Source organism: Gadus morhua, chromosome 20, assembly GCF_902167405.1.
Source record: "Gadus morhua chromosome 20, gadMor3.0, whole genome shotgun sequence".
NCBI lineage: Eukaryota > Metazoa > Chordata > Actinopteri > Gadiformes > Gadidae > Gadus > Gadus morhua.
The window spans coordinates 21,389,522-21,410,069 of NC_044067.1; the positions used below are offsets into that span (position 1 = coordinate 21,389,522).

At 42.6% G+C, this 20,548-nt stretch overlaps 3 protein-coding genes across 6 annotated transcripts; 1 reads left to right on the plus strand and 2 right to left on the minus strand.

The window, feature by feature from the left end:
* Positions 1–268: 268 nt before the first annotated feature.
* Positions 269–7,269, plus strand: LOC115533277 (putative nuclease HARBI1). Of its 3 annotated transcripts, none has more exons than XR_003974166.1 (4): positions 269–1,348; positions 5,032–5,558; positions 5,803–6,593; positions 6,846–7,269. XR_003974166.1 is itself a non-coding variant. In XM_030343693.1 (2 exons), exons 1-2 carry the CDS (start codon positions 6,042–6,044, stop codon positions 7,071–7,073), a joined length of 780 nt encoding a protein of 259 aa, XP_030199553.1. In that variant the 5' UTR covers positions 6,017–6,041; the 3' UTR covers positions 7,074–7,269. The 3 variants fall into 3 exon arrangements, 1 of the variants encoding a protein (XP_030199553.1); XR_003974167.1 differs by having other exon boundaries at positions 269–1,325; XM_030343693.1 differs by lacking the exons at positions 269–1,348; positions 5,032–5,558 and having other exon boundaries at positions 6,017–6,593.
* Positions 7,270–7,373: 104 nt separating this feature from the next.
* On the minus strand, positions 7,374–8,673 carry LOC115533560 (TBC1 domain family member 10B-like). The gene is made up of 4 exons (XM_030344107.1): positions 8,469–8,673; positions 8,116–8,209; positions 7,951–8,038; positions 7,374–7,853 (listed from the first exon to the last, which is right to left on the minus strand). The coding sequence occupies exons 1-4, from the start codon at positions 8,500–8,502 to the stop codon at positions 7,374–7,376; spliced, it is 696 nt and encodes a 231-aa protein (XP_030199967.1). The 5' UTR covers positions 8,503–8,673.
* A 7,023-nt stretch (positions 8,674–15,696) lies between these two features.
* Positions 15,697–19,045, minus strand: LOC115533279 (CD209 antigen-like protein C). Of its 2 annotated transcripts, XM_030343695.1 has the most exons (7): positions 18,789–19,045; positions 18,512–18,628; positions 17,926–17,942; positions 17,817–17,883; positions 17,061–17,203; positions 16,750–16,850; positions 15,697–16,575 (listed from the first exon to the last, which is right to left on the minus strand). In XM_030343695.1, the coding sequence occupies exons 1-7, from the start codon at positions 18,850–18,852 to the stop codon at positions 16,407–16,409; spliced, it is 678 nt and encodes a 225-aa protein (XP_030199555.1). In that variant the 5' UTR covers positions 18,853–19,045; the 3' UTR covers positions 15,697–16,406. The 2 variants fall into 2 exon arrangements, with proteins under 2 accessions (XP_030199555.1, XP_030199554.1); XM_030343694.1 differs by having other exon boundaries at positions 17,817–17,942.
* Positions 19,046–20,548: the final 1,503 nt, after the last annotated feature.

Here is a 20,548-nt window from a genome sequence, read left to right on the forward strand (position 1 = left end):
GAACACGTCACCTCAAGCCCACACAACGCACAAGGCAACGGTCACGCAGAGAGTGCGGTGCAGACCGCAAAGCGAATATTGAAACAGAACGACCCTCTCATCGCACTCATGTGCTACAGGTCAACACCATGCAGCACAACTGGAGCCAGCCCAGCTGAACTACTAATGGGCCGGAAGATTCGAATGACACTGCCTACCCTCGAGAGAAACCTCACGGGCAGCGCATCAGGCAGAAGGACGAGGCAGAGAAGAAGAAGCAAGCCTTCTACTACAACAGACGCCATGGGGCCAGACACCTACCCCCACTTCAGCCTGGTGGTAACGTCCTCTCCAAGCTGGACCACCAGAAATCCTGGACAGCTCCTGCAGTTGTGACCGCTGAGAGTGTCACGCCACGCTCTTACATCATCCAGACGCAGCAGGGGGCAAGACTCAGGCGCAACCGGCGCCACCTGCAGGAGATGCCTGCTCCACAGCCGCCTGGAGGCAAAGCACCTGTCTTACCTGTTTGCACGGACAATCCGGACATCAATCGACAGCAGGGGGACTCCAGTGTCAGCATGCATGCTGGTGCTGAAAATCTGTCACAGACCAGGTCTGGACGGATCTCTAAGCCAGTCATCAGACTGGACTTGTGAGTTAACATGTCCTCGCACTCATGGCCTTTGGGGGGGAAGAAGGGAAAAGAGTTCCAGGCGTGGTAACCTTTAAACCACATAAAAGAGTTCCAGGTGGTAAAGCCACATAAAAAGAAAAAGAGTTCCATAGAATGTTATAAACTGATGTGTCTTAATATCAAAAGAGTTCAGGAATGCAAACTGTTATCTTATAGTGAAAAGTAATTTAATAATCGTTTGATAATCTAAAGGTTTATTGAATATAAGTACTACAGAAGACAGACCATGGGTTGAATGTCGTTTATTGATATTTAATGAAGAATGACATTGTTTACATTTCACAAGATGTTTAATGTGGTCCTGCTTATTGCTACAGAATAGCATTGTTCTTTACAGAATGTTTATCTGTTTACTTTATTGAGGAAAGTAGAACTAAAAAGGGGAGATGTCAGAGTATTAGTGTTTACGGTACTCTGCTTTACGGCTGTCGTAACGTAGCTGTTGTCTATGGCTGTTGATGTTTACTCTAGTGGGTGTTACGGCAGTGGGAGGGGGCTTTTCACGTGAGTCTTCACATGTATGCTGTGGACATGAACCCGAGAGCTCCTGGATAAAGTCAGAAGTAACAACTTACCTGTGTCTGGACATTCCGTGTTTTATTACACCTTCAACGTCGTTATTAAGCACATTCGAGGCAAGGATAACGTGGTAGGAGATGCGTTGTCGCGCTTGTAAGTCAGTGTCTGAGATTGGTTTTTTTTTTGTTTTCTGTTTTCTTTCGGTTTGTTTGGGGAAAAAAAGAAAATCAAACTAAAGGAAAACACGTGGAGGTATTACGCACCTCCCCTTTTTCTTGTTCCACCCGAGCCCTGTACCACGAAGCTCGCTTAGAGGGTTAGCGAGGTATGTTGAGCTCCAAGCCTGGGTTAGTTGTACCACGAAAGTCGATCTATTTTAGCGTCGCTGTATCACCATGGTGACTTGTGCTCGCAACCAAACCTGGGGCCCGTTTCAGAAAGCAGGTTTAGTGAAAACTCTGAGTTAGTTAACCCTGAGATGAGGGAAACTCTGGTTTTTCAGTTTCACAAAGCCAGTTCAGCTTTACTCTGAGTCAGTTACCCTGGCAACATACTCCGTGAACCTAACCTGCTCGCTGGCAGGTTTTCTTCAACTAACCCCGAGTTTCTCCTGCTCTTAAGTTGAAGCCTGCAGACTGAAGGCAGTGGCAGACATGGCGTGTCCTTTTATTGAAGAGCCAGTTGATGTCGAGGCGCAGATACTTGGATGTTTTACCATTCCCTGTTGAGTAGCTACCTGTTTGAGCGTTTCCGTTTCTCTGCATCATCAATAATTTATATAAACAATATTCTCAGCCCTCACATCGCTCACATGACACATCGTGGACACGCTCTCAGTTCCGAGCAAATTCTTTGTATTGCACTTCGTTTTTTGCCAACGGCAGTTTTTTTGTATAACGTCGGTGATGCAGAGCATGTGTCCAAGGCAACTGTCTGTCGGGCTGTCCGAAATGTGACACTTGCACTGAAACGGCTACTATGCACGTTTGTAGTGTTCCCAAGTCATAGACCCACCAGACTTCTCAAAGAAGAGTTCCACAGAATTGCAGGTATCAGTCTAAGCAGTAGGCTAATTCATTTATGTCATAAAGCTTTGAGACTTGAAGCACTAATCAGTCAATTTGATATATTTTAGGGTTTCCAGGTGTGATTGGCTGCATAGATGGCACTCACATTCCTATCATAGCTCCTTCAATAAATGAAGGAGATTATGTGAATAGGAAATCTGTCCACAGCATTAATGTACAGGTAGGCCTAAATAGTAGCCCAAATGAAATATGCTTCACTATACAGCTAATTACTGTTCTCCACTGTGAAGATCATATGGGACGCAGCCCACATGATAAATAATGTGGAAGCGAAGTGGCCTGGGTCTGTGTATGACTCACGAATGTTTCGTGAGTCTACACTGAGTGCCAGATTTGCCCGTGGTGAGTTTATATATATAGTTTATATATCCAGTATATAGTTATATCCTATGATCAATATTTTGTTTCCTCCTATTACAACTGAAACAATAAAGTGTATCTTGTATTATCATAGGAGAGTTTGATGGTTATCTACTCGGAGACAGAGGGTACCCCTGCCAGCGCTATCTGCTGACCCCTTACCCTGACCCTGACCCTTGCCCACAGCAACACTACAACTTGGCTCACTGCAGGACACGAGCCAGAGTGGAGATGACCATCAGCATACTCAAGGCCCGGTTCCAGTGCCTTCGTAGGCTCAGGGTCACCCCGGAAAGGGCTTGTGACATTATAGTGGCATGTTTGGTTCTCCACAACTATTATTGCCACTATTGGAGGAGAACAATGTCCTACTCTTTCCCCCAATGATCCAGATAATAATCCTGACCCCCCTGCTGATGCACGAGATGGGAGAGCTGTTAGAGACATGATATGCTTCAATCATTTCCAACTGACTCTGCCTTTTTTCTGTTGGCTATAATGGAGGTCAAATTTTAAGATAACCAGAAAACACAAATTTGGAGACTTGTATGTATAAAAGGCATTTAGGTGTTGCTTTCATATAGACAATATTAAATACTGGCAGTGTTGGGATTTTTCTTTGTTTAGCAGATTTCCCTAATTACTTAAATATATCTATCACATGTTGAATGCAGCCACTAAATGCTGTTTAATGAGGGCAGGATAAACAACATCACAATTGCTTGTACTTAAATTATACCTTATCTGTTTGAACTACATTTTTATATTTAATTTTTAGTTGCAGCCAAGTCCGTTCGGGGCCTGTTGTGTTACAACTGTGCGCACAAACACACATATGGAATATAATTGTTGAATAAGTAGAACATTCAAGAGAAAACATTTTCTTTTTCTCAAATACTCTGACTCGGTCAGCTATTTTTTTCCACGCGAGCTCCCGCTTTTTGGCTGCTGCCATAGTATTGCTTTTTAGTAAAAATATATGCTCGCTTTCTGCATATGCAGTCATTAAGATTTGCAACTCCGCTGGGGAGAAGTAGGAGGATCGAGGCTTGTTAGTACTTGTTGCCATGGTGAATCATGTTATCTGTGTTCCATTGATGAGGGCTTTTTATGTCCTCATGCACGAGCTTCACTCAGAGTTACCTTGACTCAGAGTTGATTGAACTAAGCGTTATCACCTGTTCTGAAACCGAAAATTCAGAGTTTTACAGCTCAGAGTTGGTCAACCTAGAGTTAAGGTTTTAACTTAGAGTTTGTTGAACCTGCTTTCTGAAACGGGCCCCTGGTCGGGAGCAGTTTTTCGGCTTAGTCTAGCCGGAGATCGGCTACTTAAATCGGCGTGCGCAGCTTCCTAGCCCCTACTCTGACAATGGCGTCACCATTTGTGGGTGTTCCCGTGGACCCGCCGTACTTCTCGTACAGGCGTCTCTCCGGAGACAGAGGGTTTTACGGGACAGAACCGATCCCTTGGCATTGTCTGACGATATTCAGATTTCAGACTTTATTGTCATTGTACAAACAACGAAATTGGGGTTCTTCATGAGAGATACAGATTCTCATCAGAGGGTGTTCGTTATTTGATCGTCCTTTTGGACCTTATGTAGACAATGATAACTGTTGCGCATTGTGTCTCAGTGACAGAGTGCCAGAGTGGAGGTAGCGCGTCAGTCTTGAATTTCTGCGCGGGGGGTTCGACTCTCAAGTGACGCGAATTTATGTGAAGCTTAAAAAGTCCTAATTCTCATGCATATGGAATACTCATTCGCTAAAGCATATGGAATTATATTTTTGTGCTTATTTCGAACTTGAATCCATATTTTCAAGGCCATGCTGGCACCACATCTATGGGGGTAAAATGCATGATGATAGACCGGCGAATTTGAACCCCGGTCGCTGGCGTTCGGGTCTTATACTAATCCACTACGCTACAAACGCTACCTCTCTGCGGTCAAAAACATGCGATATATTTCTTAAATAGGGTGTATTTAAAGTGAGTTCCCTAAATGATAGAATAAGGCAGGATGGACGTTGCTTATGCATTTTTAAATCATCATCATTCTATTTGGATTAATGGCGAACAATTCTGCATTTGGCATAGTTATTTTACAGACAATATGCAGAATCTTTTCATTTATACGCATATAGACTGCTTGATCTATCGTAAAGGTGAGAAAAATGACGCAAAAAACGCCCCTTTCACGTGAACGCGCACTGAACCTAAAGCGGAAAACCTGGTTCAACTAATTGAATCTAAAGTGAGCTTCGTGGTACCATTTAACTCTGATTGCGAGTTGCGGCTCTGTCGAGCCAGGTTTTCCCAAGAAAGCCTGGGTATGTTCAGCGAGCTTCGTGGTATAGGTCACCGCTCTATTCTCCTCTGTCTCGCAGGTGTTCCTGATTCGTGGGGTGGAGCTACGACTACTATCCCTACTTAAGGCGTGGCCTGTGCTCCCGAACGGGGGGGGTCTCTCATTCTGGCATCTTCACGTTGACCTGAGCTGCCTTTGAATCCTGCATTGAGGACTGCTATCTAGGGCTGTTTCTGAAATGTTATACTACATACTACATACTGCATACTGACACAGTATATACTGTGCACTACATACTACTCCCCGCCATAGTATGCAGTATAGTATGCAAGTATGACAAGTATCATGCAGTGCACTACACAGTCACATGACCAAACAATTGTGACGAATTTGACGTGTCAGACTGGCGTGGTTTTCGAGCCGGCTCTCCCCTAAATTTACGCATATATTTTTTTTTTTTCATAGGCCGATATATTTTTTTACCATTTTGAACATTTTCATTTTTTACCATTTAACATGTCGCACTTTTTAACATGTCGCAGGAGAAGGGCACTGCTGAATAAAACGGCAGTTGCGGTAATATTACAGCAGCAGGAGGCGCGCTATGTAAGTATAATACATAAATTAGAGATAAGTTAGCAGTGGCTTTATTGGCTTTAACCTGTTAGCTAGGAATTTATGGACAGAAGAACAGTTTGATATTATTCTGCCTTAAAGCAGTAAGACAGGAGTTAATAAAACCTCAGTGAGACAACACAAATAACAACATTTTAATCAAATATAGTAAAACTATTTGTACATGCATATAAATGAAAATGGATTTAAATAACAGAGTTTTCCCTTCATTCAGGTTGACCTTAGGGGTCAGTATTGTCAGCTGTTTCCCTTTTTTTTGGTGACGGCGACCTAAAGAAAGACTTCCGTCTTTCTAGGGAGTCCGTGAATGCCCTTGTGGAGGCCCTGGTGGATGAGCACATCCATGGCTGGGGGAGAGAACTGGAGGTGGCAGTTTTTCTATACTGGCTGGCCAGTGCCACCTCCTACAGAGTGGTCTCTGAGGCCTTTGATGTGCCTCTTTCCACCGTCCACATGATTGTCCATCGGGTTGCAAAGGGAATACTGCAGATCTACACAAAGGCTGTATGTTTCCCGTCTGAGGCTGAGCTGGAGGTCATCGGAGCGGGGTTCGCCCAGCTGGCTGGTTCACCTGCCTTGAACCGTGTGGCTGGGAGCATTGACTGCAGCCACATTAGAATAAAGCCTCCTGGGGAATACAAGGAGGATTATTATAATAGAAAGTTGTTCCATTCAATTCAGCTGCAGGCCATTTGTGACCATAAAGGGCGCTTCCTCAATGCTTTTGTTGGCCTTCCTGGCTCGGTCCATGATGCCCGGGTGCTCAGGTGGAGCTCTGTGTATGTGCAGCAGCTGTACCCACCACCTGGGTGGTGCATCATAGGCGATGGAGGCTATCCTTGCCTTGCTACCCCCATCTGCCTGATGACCCCGTTCCGGGAGCCAGTACAGGGCCCCGTACAGGCCAGGTACAACAAGCACCTGTCAAAGGCAAGGTGTGTTGTGGAGAGGGCCTTCGGGATGATGAAGACCAGGTGGAGATCCATCTTTCTGAAGGCCCTTGAGGTAAAGAAAACATAATACATACAAGTGTGTGTGTCAATGTGCAAATGCTTATGAAATTTAAATGAGCATAAAATGACAATATGAGAAAATGCTTGTATTTCACTGTTATTCAGTAGCTTTCCTTGGCATGCAATATCTGTCTGTTACAGATTAGTTTCTATTTTTGTCTTATGTTGAATAAGATACTCAAAAGTAAATAAATGCATATTTTAAATACATCTAATTTAAAATACTGCCCATCTCTGCACATAGGTAAAGTCAACCTTTGCCCCAGTGGTGGTGTCCTGCTGTGTCTTCCTCCACAACTTGTGCCTATCAAATGGAGACTTTGTGGAGCCAGGAGACTTTCCACAGGATCTCCCCGACAACAATGAAATGCAGCATGCTGTGGAACCAGGGGACAACATCAGGCGCAGACTGGCTGCTGCTGTCTCTGCACCAAATGCCTGCATAGATGCACTGAGAGATCATGTGTACTGAACATGGTCTGCACCCTGGAGACTCATTTGTAAATAGTTAAATAGTATACCTGTATATAGTTCTTTGCTTTTTCCTAGTGTTGTCTTTTGTCTGTGTATGCCCCATGTTCCGTCTTTTGTGTTTTATTAACCTTGTCCTGTCTTACTAACAATTATATTCACAACTTGTTCAATAAAAATGATTTGTTATAACTAAATTATTTTCTAAATTATATGAAAGAGCAGACATGAAATGCTTATTTAAATGTTCCTTTATTTCTTTTGGAAGAATACTTTTAGGACATCGAGCAGCTTGTCCTCCCTAGCCTTGCCCTCCCTCTCTCGTCTTTCTTCTGCCTCTTTCATCTCCCGATACCGCCTGTCCTCCCCCTCTTGGTTCTCCTTCTCTTCTTTCTTCTCTTTCCAGCATTTCCTTCGCTTTCCTCTCCTCACGCTGCAGCCGCTCTCTCTCCTTCCGATCCTCTCTTTCAATCGCCTCTCTCTCTCGCCTTTCTTCTCTTTCTATCTGAATTAGCTCTCTTTCTTCCTCCTTCTCCTGGATTTCCTTTAATATTTCCTGCCATTCAGACTCCCTCTTCCTTTTGCCCAGATTTGGGGTACTCGGGTGCACTGAGGGAGGAGAGACCACTGCCACATCCTGGGCGGATGAGTCCACTAGTACGGGAGGACTTATTGATGGCCTCCCGCCTAGTGCCTCATCCATTGGCCCATACCACTTCCAGGATGCAGCAGTGGTCTCTCCTCCCTCAGTGCTCACCCCTGTCCTGGGTGCTTTCAACTCCTACAAAACAACAGAAGCAAGCAAGCAGACTAATGACAATAATCATAACTATGTAGTTCTGGGGAAAAAGTAACAGACATTTCCATGACATCCTTACCTTATATTTTTGTTTGAGGTTCTCCCATTTCCTTTTAATTTTGGTGGCCTCCATCTTCCCCTCTAGCCCCTGGACCTTAATAAATTCTCTACAAGAAAAGGGATGAAAACTAAACAGTTCTTTGACTACATGCAAAAGATGTAATGTCTAACTAAACCAACTTACTCGAACCCCTTCTGCGCCGCATTCCTCCTGCCCGTGAACATGCCCTCATTCGTAGATCTCCAACTGATGAGAGCTGCGGTGTCTACATCAGTCCCTACAACAAGACACACTACTCTTTTAGTCTCCGTGCTATTGGTATTGCCGCAGCAGAAGTTAAATCGATAGCGATATCTGACAAAACCCGGCTGCTGTTAGCTGTGACAGCTTCATTCATTAAAGCTGATGTATCGTATATATTTGCCATTTGCCGCATTCGCTGTCGGTTGAGCCATTTGTTCAGTTAACAATGAAAAACACACGATTACAAATACATACGAAAGCTTATCACATCAAAATAAACAACTAATACTTACATTTATATTCATCGCTCGCATTTTCCGCCGCCATTATTCGAAATGTTCAACGTTTTTTTTCCAACGGTGCCGCGTTGCATTATGGGATACAGTATCCGACGTAGTGAGCTCTGGATGTATACTAGGAATTTTTGCCCGATTAGTACATCATCCGGGTAACTGTCACATACTGCAAAAAAACATTTTTCGCGTACTGCATACTACTTACTACCAGAGGCGGACAGAGTACACAGCTTCCTTACTTGAGTAAAAGTACAGATACCCCTTGCTAAATTTTACTCAAGTACAAGTAAAAGTACTACAGTCAGATGTCTACTTAAGTAAAAGTACTGAAGTACTTGTTTTTAAAAGTACTTGAGTATCAAGAGTACAAGAGTATGTTTTCTAAATATTGCATTACTACTGCCACAGTGCTTACATTTATGTATAGAAACGTCCTACATGGAGTTATGAAAAATGTTAACACCTTGGAGACTGTAAAAGGAATTGAAAGTAAAATCAAGTAATTTTCATCTTTTTACCATGGCAATAGCACAATAGTATACAGTATAACAGTATACTCAAGAACATAAAAACAATTGCTCAGCTTACTTAAATATGCAATATCAGAAAAGAAAATTCAGCTAACAATTCTATGTATGTGTGAGTTTCTCCGTTTTTTTATCAATCAAATCAACAATCGTCTCTCATCTAATTCTGACCATGGAGTTGGCTTTGGCGGAAAGCGAAGGTGATTGCTGATAGGCTGAAGGCTGTCCTAATCAGTTTGAGAGGGAATCACGTTTGAGAGGGAAACAACAAATTGAGGGTTTCCGTGATTTTTCTTTTCTCCTTTTATTTTTCAGAAGGAGTGACGGGTACTCACGGTTATGGATAGAAATGTAACGGAGTAAAGAGTACAATATTTGCCTCTCAAATGTACTTGAGTAAAGTCATGAGTACTCCCAAAAAATGATACTCGAGTAAAGTACAGATCCCTCAAAATTGTACTTAAGTACTGTACTCAAGTAAATGTACTCCGTTACTGTCCGGCTCTGCTTACTACTTTTACGTCACGATCAGTATACGAGCAGTATGTAGTATGCCATTTCAGAAACGGCCTAGGAGTTTTTCGTATTTGTTTTCTGTAGTGGAGGATGGGAACTGAAGGGAGGAAGTTCTGGCTTCGACGGCCCAATGCGTGGCTTGCCCAGGCTTCGTCCACCCCTTTTTGTTTCTTTAATCAGTTCCCCTTTTGTTGGAAGTTTTTGGAAATAAAAGTCACCATCATTGTAAACGGTAACTTTGGTCTGTGTATTCTTAATACGTTGCGGGCCGCCGGATTGCGAGCCGTGTTGTAAGGGTGGCCGGAACATCCCGCGCACGCAGGACTTTGTCGGAGGCTTCTCCGAGCCCTCGGTTAGGGTAGGTTCAACCTCAGACTGCATGGTCTCCGCTTTACGCTTATGCCCAGCCGCTGTTTGGTGACAGGTCAGCTTGGACACGTGGATTGCAGCTAGTGTGGGTACTAGCAGCTAGTATAGGTACTAGCAGCTACTGTTTGGTGACAGTCTAGCTTTTACCCTCACAGAGGTCAGATGTAGCGATGTAGGCTAGCGTTCGGTGACCGAGGGGTTAGCTTGCTCTGGGAACAATATGCTAGGCCGTCTAGGAGCGAGAAGAGGTTGAAGACTGAAGAGATGACTTGACGACGGGACTTATGTAGTAGGAGGGAGTCCCTCCTCTGCAGGCAGACGTGACGTCTGTTGGCCAGTCACGACTGGCGTAGTTTAAAATTGCTTCTGGGGGACAGCGCGAGGGGCGTGTCCCAAAGTGAGATACCGAGCGAATATTGAAAGAAAACTGCGCAGGGCAACATCAAGGAGAGATTTGCTTCCGCATCATGGGAGCCTAGCCACGCCCTAGTTCATGACGTACGGGATGCAGAAATATTCATTGTTTTCTAGCATTGTTAGCATTGTAGCATCATAAGCGAGAGGTCTGAGCAATTGCAGTAGCATTGTTTACCGACCTTGGAAGTATAAGTTTACTTCATAATATGAAAGATTGCCTCATATAACACCAACAACATAGTAAATATATGTAGGCCTAGAAAAAAATACTGTTCAATGTTATTGCTTAAGAAACAGATTCCCTCCAACTATTTACAAAAAATGGAATCAATAATTGATATACAAATAAATGGTTACATATCGATCAGCAACAAGGTTGGAGCAGGCTACCACATAAATAATTGTAATACACCAACATTGTTTGCTGTCACACAGCTAAACAAGCAAATGAAAAATTAAATACTAACACAACTGAAATGCTTGTTAGGCTATTAACAATAGCTGCGTTTCCATCTAAAAGGTGATGCGAATCTTTAGAAAGTTTGCAAAAAAGTAATTCGAATTAGGTGCGTTTCCATCAAGTGGTTTGAGCAGAATAGGGTGACGTTACACGTTGATGTCGGCAGGGTTGCTATGGCCGGTCGTTATGCGGAAATCGGAGAGTCTGTCAGTCCTGTGTGTTCAAAGTTCGCTATGTCACAGCTGATTCACAAAATGTGTTTCCATCTCCCATTTGCGAATTTACTCTGTTTCGCATTTCTCAAAAACCACCTCAAGCGAGCGGATAAACTTTTTTGCGAATTAGAGGATTTTGATGCGAATTTTGGTGTTTCCATCACCGTTTACTGATTCGATACTTCAAAGTTCGCATTAAATTAGGGGGATGGAAACGCACCTAGTATTATGAAAATGATACCGTAATGCACACGTTCTTTGTCTTTGGATCTTTTGAATAAATGGATCAATACATGGTGTATCGCAGTGATCGCAAGCAGAGGAACGTGAGAGTCAGTAGCTGCGTTTCCATCTATAGGTGATGCGAATCTATAGATAGTTCGCAAAAAAGTAATTTGAATTAGGTGCGTTTCCATCAAGAGGGTGGAGCGGGATAGGGTGATGACGTTACACGCTGATGTTGGCAGGGTTGCTATGGCCGGTCGTTATGCGGAAATCTGAAAGACTGTCAGTCCTGTGTGTTCAAAGTTCGCTACGTCACAGCTGTTTCGAAAAGTGTGTTTCCATCTACCATTTTGCGAATTTACTCTTTCGCATTTCTCAAAAACCACCTCAAGCGAGCGGATAAACCTTTTCGCGAATTAGAGGAAATTTATGCGAATTTTGGTGCTTCCATCACCGTTTACTGATTCGATACTTCAAAGTTCGCATAAAATCAGGGGGATGGAAACGCACCTAGTGAGCAGCAGCTGTACCAGTCTAAAAAATCCCTTTTTCACTTTTAGTGATAAAAGTCACCACAGTGACTAAAAACCATCAACGTCATTCATTTAAGTAAATGGAAAAACCTCGGACACAAGCCGTGCACTAGGCCCTCTCGAATGCCTGGCCGAAACAACATTTGTTTCACTATGACTCCTTTCAGCTGCCCCTTCAGCTTTTTAGTACATGGCATGAAGATAATTATGAGCCTTTGATTGATTATTATGAGCATTTTTTTCGGAGACACATCCCTGTTCCCCACTTCTATTGGAGTGAACGGAGATATCTATTTCTGGGCCACTTGGATCGAGGGACCCGTCCACAGCCCGCTTAAACAGCTGCAATACCAGGCTTGGCCACTGAGCACTTGTGGATTGCGGAAGAATGCACTGTTCCTAGGGCATGGCTATTCAACCTCCTTAACAAGTGGGCCAAAAAGGAAAACCGCTGGTGGTTCATGGGCCACACATACAAAACGTGTAATGTAAATTAATCGCTACAAATAAATCGTACTTATGGCACGTTTCCACTGCAGGGTGCGGAACGGATCGGATCGCAAAGGTGCGGGTCGGGTCGCGTTTCCACCGCCAAAAGTGGGCGTGACCCGGACTTTGCCGTACCCGTTCCGGCCCCATTCTCGGGACTCCTCCGTTGCGGTACCCAAAACGAGACCAGACGCCTGAAAGGGTCCCGTGAAATTCTAGCTACATCTCCCCTCCGTTGATTGGTCGACAGAATCGTCACTTCCGGGTGACGCGGGGATAAAAACAAACAAACAGTAGCCTCGAGGTATTATTCTTTACAATTAACATGTCGCGTAAAAAGCTTGCTTGGGCGATCAAGGAGGTGGAGACGTTCGTCTGCATTCTCGGGGAGGAAGACGTTGTTTACGATGTTTACGTAGCTGCCGCGGCGATCGACATCCGGCCTACCACCAAGGGTACTGTCGGCGGTGGAAACGCGACCTCGGAACTGAGCTGGGCTAATACCGCCCCCTCCCTACCGCACCTTTGCGATCCGATCCGTTCCGCACCCTGCAGTGGAAACGCGGCATTAAAGTAGTTTTAACTTCATATATATAGTACTGCTAAATGGATTAAACTTGTAAGACGCATTTCTTTCTTTTTCACTTCTAAATGCATCATTATAAAAATTTTTGACCTTACATATTTTGGACACATATTTTTAATATCAATTTTTGTTCTTACATATTTATGACACATTTGTAATAATAATTTTTTTATTCTTACATATTTTTGACACATTGGAATAACATTTTTTGTTCTTGCATTTTTTGACACATTTATAATAACAATTGTTGTTCTTACATATTTTGGACACATTTTTATGATTCAAAAATGTTGTTGGAATCATCACAATCTAGAACTACTGTGCATATGAGACATTTTGAGCCTGTTATATTGAGCCTATATATATTAGAAATTGCATTGCCTTGATTTTGTTATTTCAGCGTAGTTTGGTTCATACGTTGTAAGGACAATCCTGAGACACTCATGCAGCTTCTCAATGGTCAGGGAGCAACATACCCTTGTTTTGATGGCATTCATATGAGAAAACTGGCAGCAAACGAGCCGTGATTTGAGTTGTAGTGCCTCTTCACGTTGTATTCCTTCATCATGGAAATGGCTTCGTTGCACACTAAACACACCGGTTTACTACTTGTGGCGGATGGCAAAGTAAATAAATATTTTTCAGTCCATTCGCTTTTGAATAGGCGATTTTCAACATCAACCTTACGTTTTTTCTGCTTGGAAAGAGACATCTTGGAGCTGTTGTTAGCCTAGCCAAAGTGAGTTTCTCCGTGGTCCGCAAGCATAAAATGCATCGTGAGCTTGATATTGGCAATGGCAGGTGCAGACAGAGCGGGTGTAATCCTGTTGCCGTAGCATTCTCTGCGTTTATTCGCTGGTCATATATATTACATACGCGAACCTGATTTGCAGGCAACAATTTTCCTAATTTATTTTAATTTTTTTAAAAAACTTTTTAGGTCTGCATCTGGGCTCCGAACGAAAACGAAAACCGAAGACGAACAGAATTTTACGAGGAACGGAAACGAAAACCAAATGGTCTTCAACTGTTCCGAACAGAAACGTTATTCTGAAATCCCCAAAACCGGTTTATAACGGGTTTTTTTCGTTCTCTATATAGCCTATACAATTTCCCAAAAGCATAGCCTATTTCATGAAAAAAAAAAAAAAATCCTGTTGCCGCGTTCACTTCGCCTCCCGCCCGCTAAGCCCAGTTGTCACAAATTCCCACCACCACCCTGGCGAGAGGCCGTATGCCATTTCAGTTGCGATCTTCAATAGGCCTTACTCGCACAGTGACATTTATTTGGAAATTATGTTTGCAATGTAGGCCTGCGAAGATAATATATTGTGCCTGCCCAGTTTTTGCTGTTTTGGAAATGTGACAGGTCCTGCAGCCAGCAACGAAAGAGCTACTTTTGCTGGACTCGCTTAGACCAGATGGCTTTGGCGACAGTTGTTACTATAACATATTTAGGTTTCGTAACATAAGAACAATCAGCCCTGTTCTGTGGCTTGTTCAGTACTGGAATTCTACAGAATTCATAGTATTCCAATAATGCAGTAACACAGCTCATTGGCCAGGTTTGTCAAATGAAAAAAAAAAATTGCTTTATAGTATCTAGTATCTATGTGTTTTTGCATTATTTGAAACTATCAAATTAACAGATCTTTGCCTTTCACAGAATGCACTCAAATGGCTGCATTCTGTGGATGTACTGACCTCAGTACACCTAAATGGAGCACAGATGCTCCATTTTGGTGTACTGAGGTCAGTATTATGTAGAGACAAATACATGAACAAATAGACAAATTGTGAAGTACTGATTTCTAACTGAAAATGACCATTCCTCAACTTCAATATTCTATCATTTATTTTAGCGAGACATGGCACACATCAGGACATGATGGTGCATTAATTTGATGGAACGGTTCCAGATTGATGGGTAAGACAACTTTAAATGTAACTTCCTACACAACATTAATTATACATTAGTTAACCTTTTTTTCTGTCACTGTCACTCGAAAGCCACCGACAGAGGTTTGCATACTGGACAAATGAGGCCCCAGCATTGCTCTAAGGATCACTGCAGCCGATCTACAGGATCCCGAAGACCAGAAAAAGGGATCATGAGGTGAGCATGATGTTGATGGCAGAGGACACCCAGTGTCATGCTCCTTTTTGTTATAGACTCATTAATGCAATTCAGGTTTCTTAGGTGTTTTCATTATCTCTATGGAAATGTGCTCTTTTGACTCACAATTTTGTTACACAGGTGTTGCTACCTGGAGTAGGTTTTCTGCAATGTACAAAAAAGCTTTCTGCACCATGTACACCATTGACACCTGCCTTGGATGTGGACGAATATATAAAAACTGCACACCAGGTATACATCTTATACAGTTCGTTGGTATCTGTTCGTTGGAAATGGTGTCTGTCTATCGTGAAAGAATGCAATTTATTTTTTCCGAGTGGGGTTGCTGTAGATAGCGTATTGTGTGACGTTATCAGCAGACGACGAACCCCGAGCCGATCTGGAAGCCGAGCCGATGTGGTACCTACACCATCAGTCCCATGTTTTCGAACTATACAAGCTTACTTGAACCACGTGACCACCCCGCCGGTGAGATCAAAGTGTCTCAACTCTTCTCTCGGCTCTCTTGGCTCTGGGCAGGCCTAGGCTATAGCTTGACACACATACAACAGACAAAGATTTTTGCACAGAATTGGATTTATTTTAATTAATGTGTGTTGCTTAGGCGACCGCCTAAGGTGTAAAGTGCTGTTGGAAACCCTGTTTTCAGCTGTCTTTTATATTCAAACATTTACGACCCATTTATAACCTCACCTGTTTCCCATCATTCATGTCATGATTTGTACGTAATAATTATTAAAAAAAAAACAGGTTCCTATGCCATTCTTTTAATAAAGATTGTTTTTTCAGACCATAAAATACAGGTCATTAGGTCAAAGGTCAACCCATAAATCAGGTCAAAGGACCAACCGTAAATCAGGTCAAAGGTCCCAGATGTCACACAGCTGCCACCATCCATCATCTTGACAGCTACGTCGTAAATCATGGTCAATAAATCTTGACACAAGCTGAATACTTATTCTCTCAGCTGTTGTTTTTTTTACAACCATCTGCAGTCTCACGATCAAGTTTTTATTCCTGATGATATGAGTTATTACAAATGTAATTTACTATCTATCAAACCACATTCTTAAAATGTTCATTGTTTTCCTGAAATAAATGGTTTTTTGAACATTTACAATTCAGCAAAATTATTTGCCAGAATATCTCATTTAATTTACATTTAGCTTACTCAATGAAATGGAAAAAATGCTTAAACATCATTCAATACCTTCATTGATGTACAATTAAAATGGTTAAACTAATCCCAATTCAACTCAAAAGTGCAACTCAACACACCTCAAAACTATTCAGAAAAAAAAAAAAGTAATTTTCCCCTCACAAAACTCAACAGGCACTAGGACAAGGGGACGACAAGTACTGTAGCGATGACTGCTGCACCATCAAAAAACATGAGTTTTTCAGCGTGCTGATATTAAAATACACTCATGCAAGCCAACAACGACAACCTATGAACACCGATTATTGAGCCATTGAGATCTGAGCGTCTTCTGCTGATGTTTCACAGATCCATCGCAGGTTGGTATCACAGGAGACGTCATTCCACGTGGGCCTTCTGCTGTGGGCACAGTCTTCTTCCCCGTATGCGGCGTTTTTATTACCGTTATCAGGCTGTTTTTCCGCCCAATTGCTTACAGATAAACAGAATGGGAAACATGCATTTTGTGTAATGAAACAATTCAGATAATTCAATAAAGCAAATATAACAATTTTAATTATTTACATATTGATCACATTAGTTTGAGTTGGTTCATGACCAGCAGAGGTTGGTCACTCTCGGTGTCGGTCGGTCGGTTTCTCTCACCTTAGAATCAGTGGTGCTCCATCAACCCATTTCCAGGTCCCTTCCTGCTCCAAGTCAGTCAGACCAATCCAAAAGTCACCCTCATACTCTAAGAGGAACTTCTGTGGAACACATTAACCAAAACAAATTATATTTTCTCAAGTCCTTTTTTACTTTTTTGGAGCAGGAGAAGGCTAGATTTAACATGATAAATGTCAGAATCAGTTTGATCATTCGGGGTACAAAAACATTTCAAAGGGCAGCCTGACATGAATAACGTTTAGATCCACTGAAATAAATAAAGATGGTAAATGGCTTCACTATAGGCCTACCTGTTCCTGGGAGCTGTCTATAACCACCAGATCACCTCCTTTCTTAATGCAATCATTCCTGCCGTTATTCCAGGACTTCTTCTGGTCTGAGTGATGATAGCAGGCATTCTCAAACTTCCTCCATCCCTCTGGGCACGTTTGGTCTGCGAGGTAAAGTAGAGACTCAATTAGCCAATCCCAATCCCCTATTCCAGCAATACAGCTGTTAGATAAGCCCTACACGAGCCACATCTGCTACACTGGCCCTTTAAGAGGCAAACATAAAGGGGGCAGAAAAAAACGTTTGACCAAATATCATGAAATAATAAATATATAGAGCTAGGGGTCTATACAGGTTCATGAGATCATAGAGGGTCACAGATGCTGGAATATGCCTGCCAGTATCCGTTATCCAGAGAATTTAGTTTTTTTCTGAGCTTTGATTCTGCTCAATGCAATAATGAAGTCAAGTCTGCGTAATTATTGCGCATTGATGACATTAGTTGAACTGTGTGTTTGAATGTCATTTCCTGCCCAAAATATGTTGCAATTTCCAGAACATAACATGATGGGGATGCTAAAGCCACCGCAGATCTACACAGAAAGACACAGCAGAGCAAGGCTTCAGCATATGCAAAGAATACTCGTGAACATTTTGAAAAGGTTTGTCTAGGTCCGAGACAAACCTTTTCAAGGTTCTGCTTCTCAAGGCCCTTTCTGTTCTAGGTCAACCAACACATGAAGCAAGCGTAGCCACAGTTACAGGCGAATGCTCACTCCTTTTGATGTTATCCTTCAGCTGTTCATCAAACCTCTGCTTCAGGGTAGAGAGGGTACAGAGTTCCTTCTGTTGCTCCATTGATTTGGACTGGGTCATAGAGAGATCCTTTACTGTGACGGAATCTAAATGATGAGGAGACATTCATATCCGTATAAATAATAATTTTAAACCACAGAAATTAGCATACCACATCACCACTACATTCTGTGTCACAGCTATTGTTTTTTCAGGACACACACACACACACACACACACACACACACACACACACACACACACACACACACACACACACACACACACACACACACACACACACACACACACACACACACACACACGATCTTCGAATAGGTATGTCAGGACACAACTCACCACGAAATAAAATGATCCGATAAGGAACGAAGGAAAGACAAGGGCTTAAATACTAAACACAGGGCACGCAACGAGTAACAGCTGGAACACATTAGGGGAGGGAGCAGTAATCACACAGGAGGGAAACTTGACAGGACATGGGGAGAAACAAGACAGAGATACTAAAGTAAACCAGGAAACACACCAAAACAAGACAAGGAAACAGACAGACCATGACACACCCATCTGAATTGTTTGGGATTTTAAACAGGGTTAAATGATGATGATGATGATGATTCAGACCTTGGTGTTTATTCATGTATTTATTCAAACTCACATCGTACAGCAAGGACCAGGAGTCCAGCCAGAAGACCAGCACACAGAAGCCCCAGACCAAGTACCGCAGGTCCCCAGCGGCTCCTCCGTGTTCCCTTGGCTCTGGGTCCCAGGTGTCCTGGGGCCCAAAACAAACAGAGAGTGGAAGACGTCACACCTTTCCGCTCATGTTTCACGCTAATAAACACATAAAACATATCACAATAGAGGAAACATCTCATTCAATCGTCTGTTAAGGCTGTGGATGTTGTCATCGTCATGAACTGTACTACTTTTACCTGGCTGGTTTGGTGAAGCTGCTGATGGTTTAAGAGGGTCAACGTTGACGTAAATGTCCTCCATTGTCCAACTATCTTCAATGGGTCCCTGGCCCCTGGTTCAGCTGGAAACAGAGAGCTGTCTGTGGCGTGGTGTGGCGGCGAGATCAATGCATCTTCTTTCAAAGTTGGTTTAGGAGGAAGTGGTTTGGGGTTGGGGTGGGATTATACATACAAACTTCTGCATTCTCACATTTACTCAGAGTAAGAATGAAAACTCATGTTGGTGTGATGATTATCTTATGATGATACATGTAGCTGCATAGGTTCAATAAACGGCCACGCTTCATACTGATGTCTTTTTGTATATTTATTTTCCTTTTAAACTCTCTCTCTCTAAAACGTTAAACTTTAATAAACAGAAAAAACAACGTGACAACGTTAGCGCCATAAACCTAATACAGAGTCCATCTTCTTCTGAAACCCATGAGTCCGTGACTGGGTTTATATCTCTTTTGGCGCGTTTTCCCATAATTCCCTGGGATAGATATTTAAACAAACTCTTAACATAAAGCAATGACACAATATCTATTTTTAACAGCACAACGTAAATCATTTTTGAACAAAGAATAAAATCATGAATTAAACAATTAATGTAAATACATATTTAAATCTCTGTAATGTCCAGACTGTCTCTGAGACAGTTACACTCCCACCAGTTACTATAATTTATGATACATTCAAATAAATCTTGTAACTTCTTAATCAATTATGAACACATGTAAGACCTTTAACTCATGGCCTTCTCGATTCTCACTATAACTGTATGGGGGTTTTAAATGAACTACAGACAAACATCTCATTTGCTTTCTATGAGTACAACTAATTTATGAATGGGACGTGCAAGTATTGATGAATTAGTAAGCATTGAACCCCTTTGTCTAGAATCCTATTTCCTATTTGCACTGATTTTGTGCCCGATTTATGAGCGCCAGACTGGCACTCCTTCTCTCTTGAACACTGACTGAGCCGGTATCTTTGGTTCTTTTTGGTTCTTTTTGCTAAGCGCTGAATCCGACCTACAACGTTTAAGATAATATGCCATTTTGAAAAGCGCTCAAGCATGACTAGAAAACTTTCTTCATTCTCTACTTGTGTTTGTAAAACCTGTGTCGTCCTTACTTCATGGTCTCCCACCATGAGCTGTGGAGTTACCGTCGGTGTGACTATCTCCCTTTCCTCCAGGAACTCTGGACCAGTAAGCCAGTTTGAGTTAATCAGTTCGGTCACACTGAGGCCTCTGGAGGCGTGATCAGCTGGATTTTGATCGGTGCTGACTTTAAAGGAGAAATTGTCACTGCTTACACTCCACCTTACTCCTAACACTGTCTGCATGGGAAGCTCTCCGAGGCTGAGATCCACATCATGAACTCCACCTGCCCGTTCGCTTTCAGGGATTGACTCTAAGACAGGCTTTGTGCTTCTCTCACTAACTGGATGGCTGCATCCTCAGATTCCACACTGGCTAGGCCATCATCGAATAGGCCCTCCATGAATTGAATGTAGTCTTCTTTGAATTTTGAGTTTTTATCAAGATTTCTTTTCAAGTGCTTCAGCCGCACCAGAGCTAGCCTCTTGTTTTCTGGCAGTTGTGTGCGTGTCTTAAAAGGCAATGGCATCTCCAGGTGCCCATCTGCGTTTTGATGAACCGTCCTGTACAGCAACTGCATGAAGTGTGTATCATCCTTTGATATGCTCTTTTCGCGGTGGTTACTATCTCT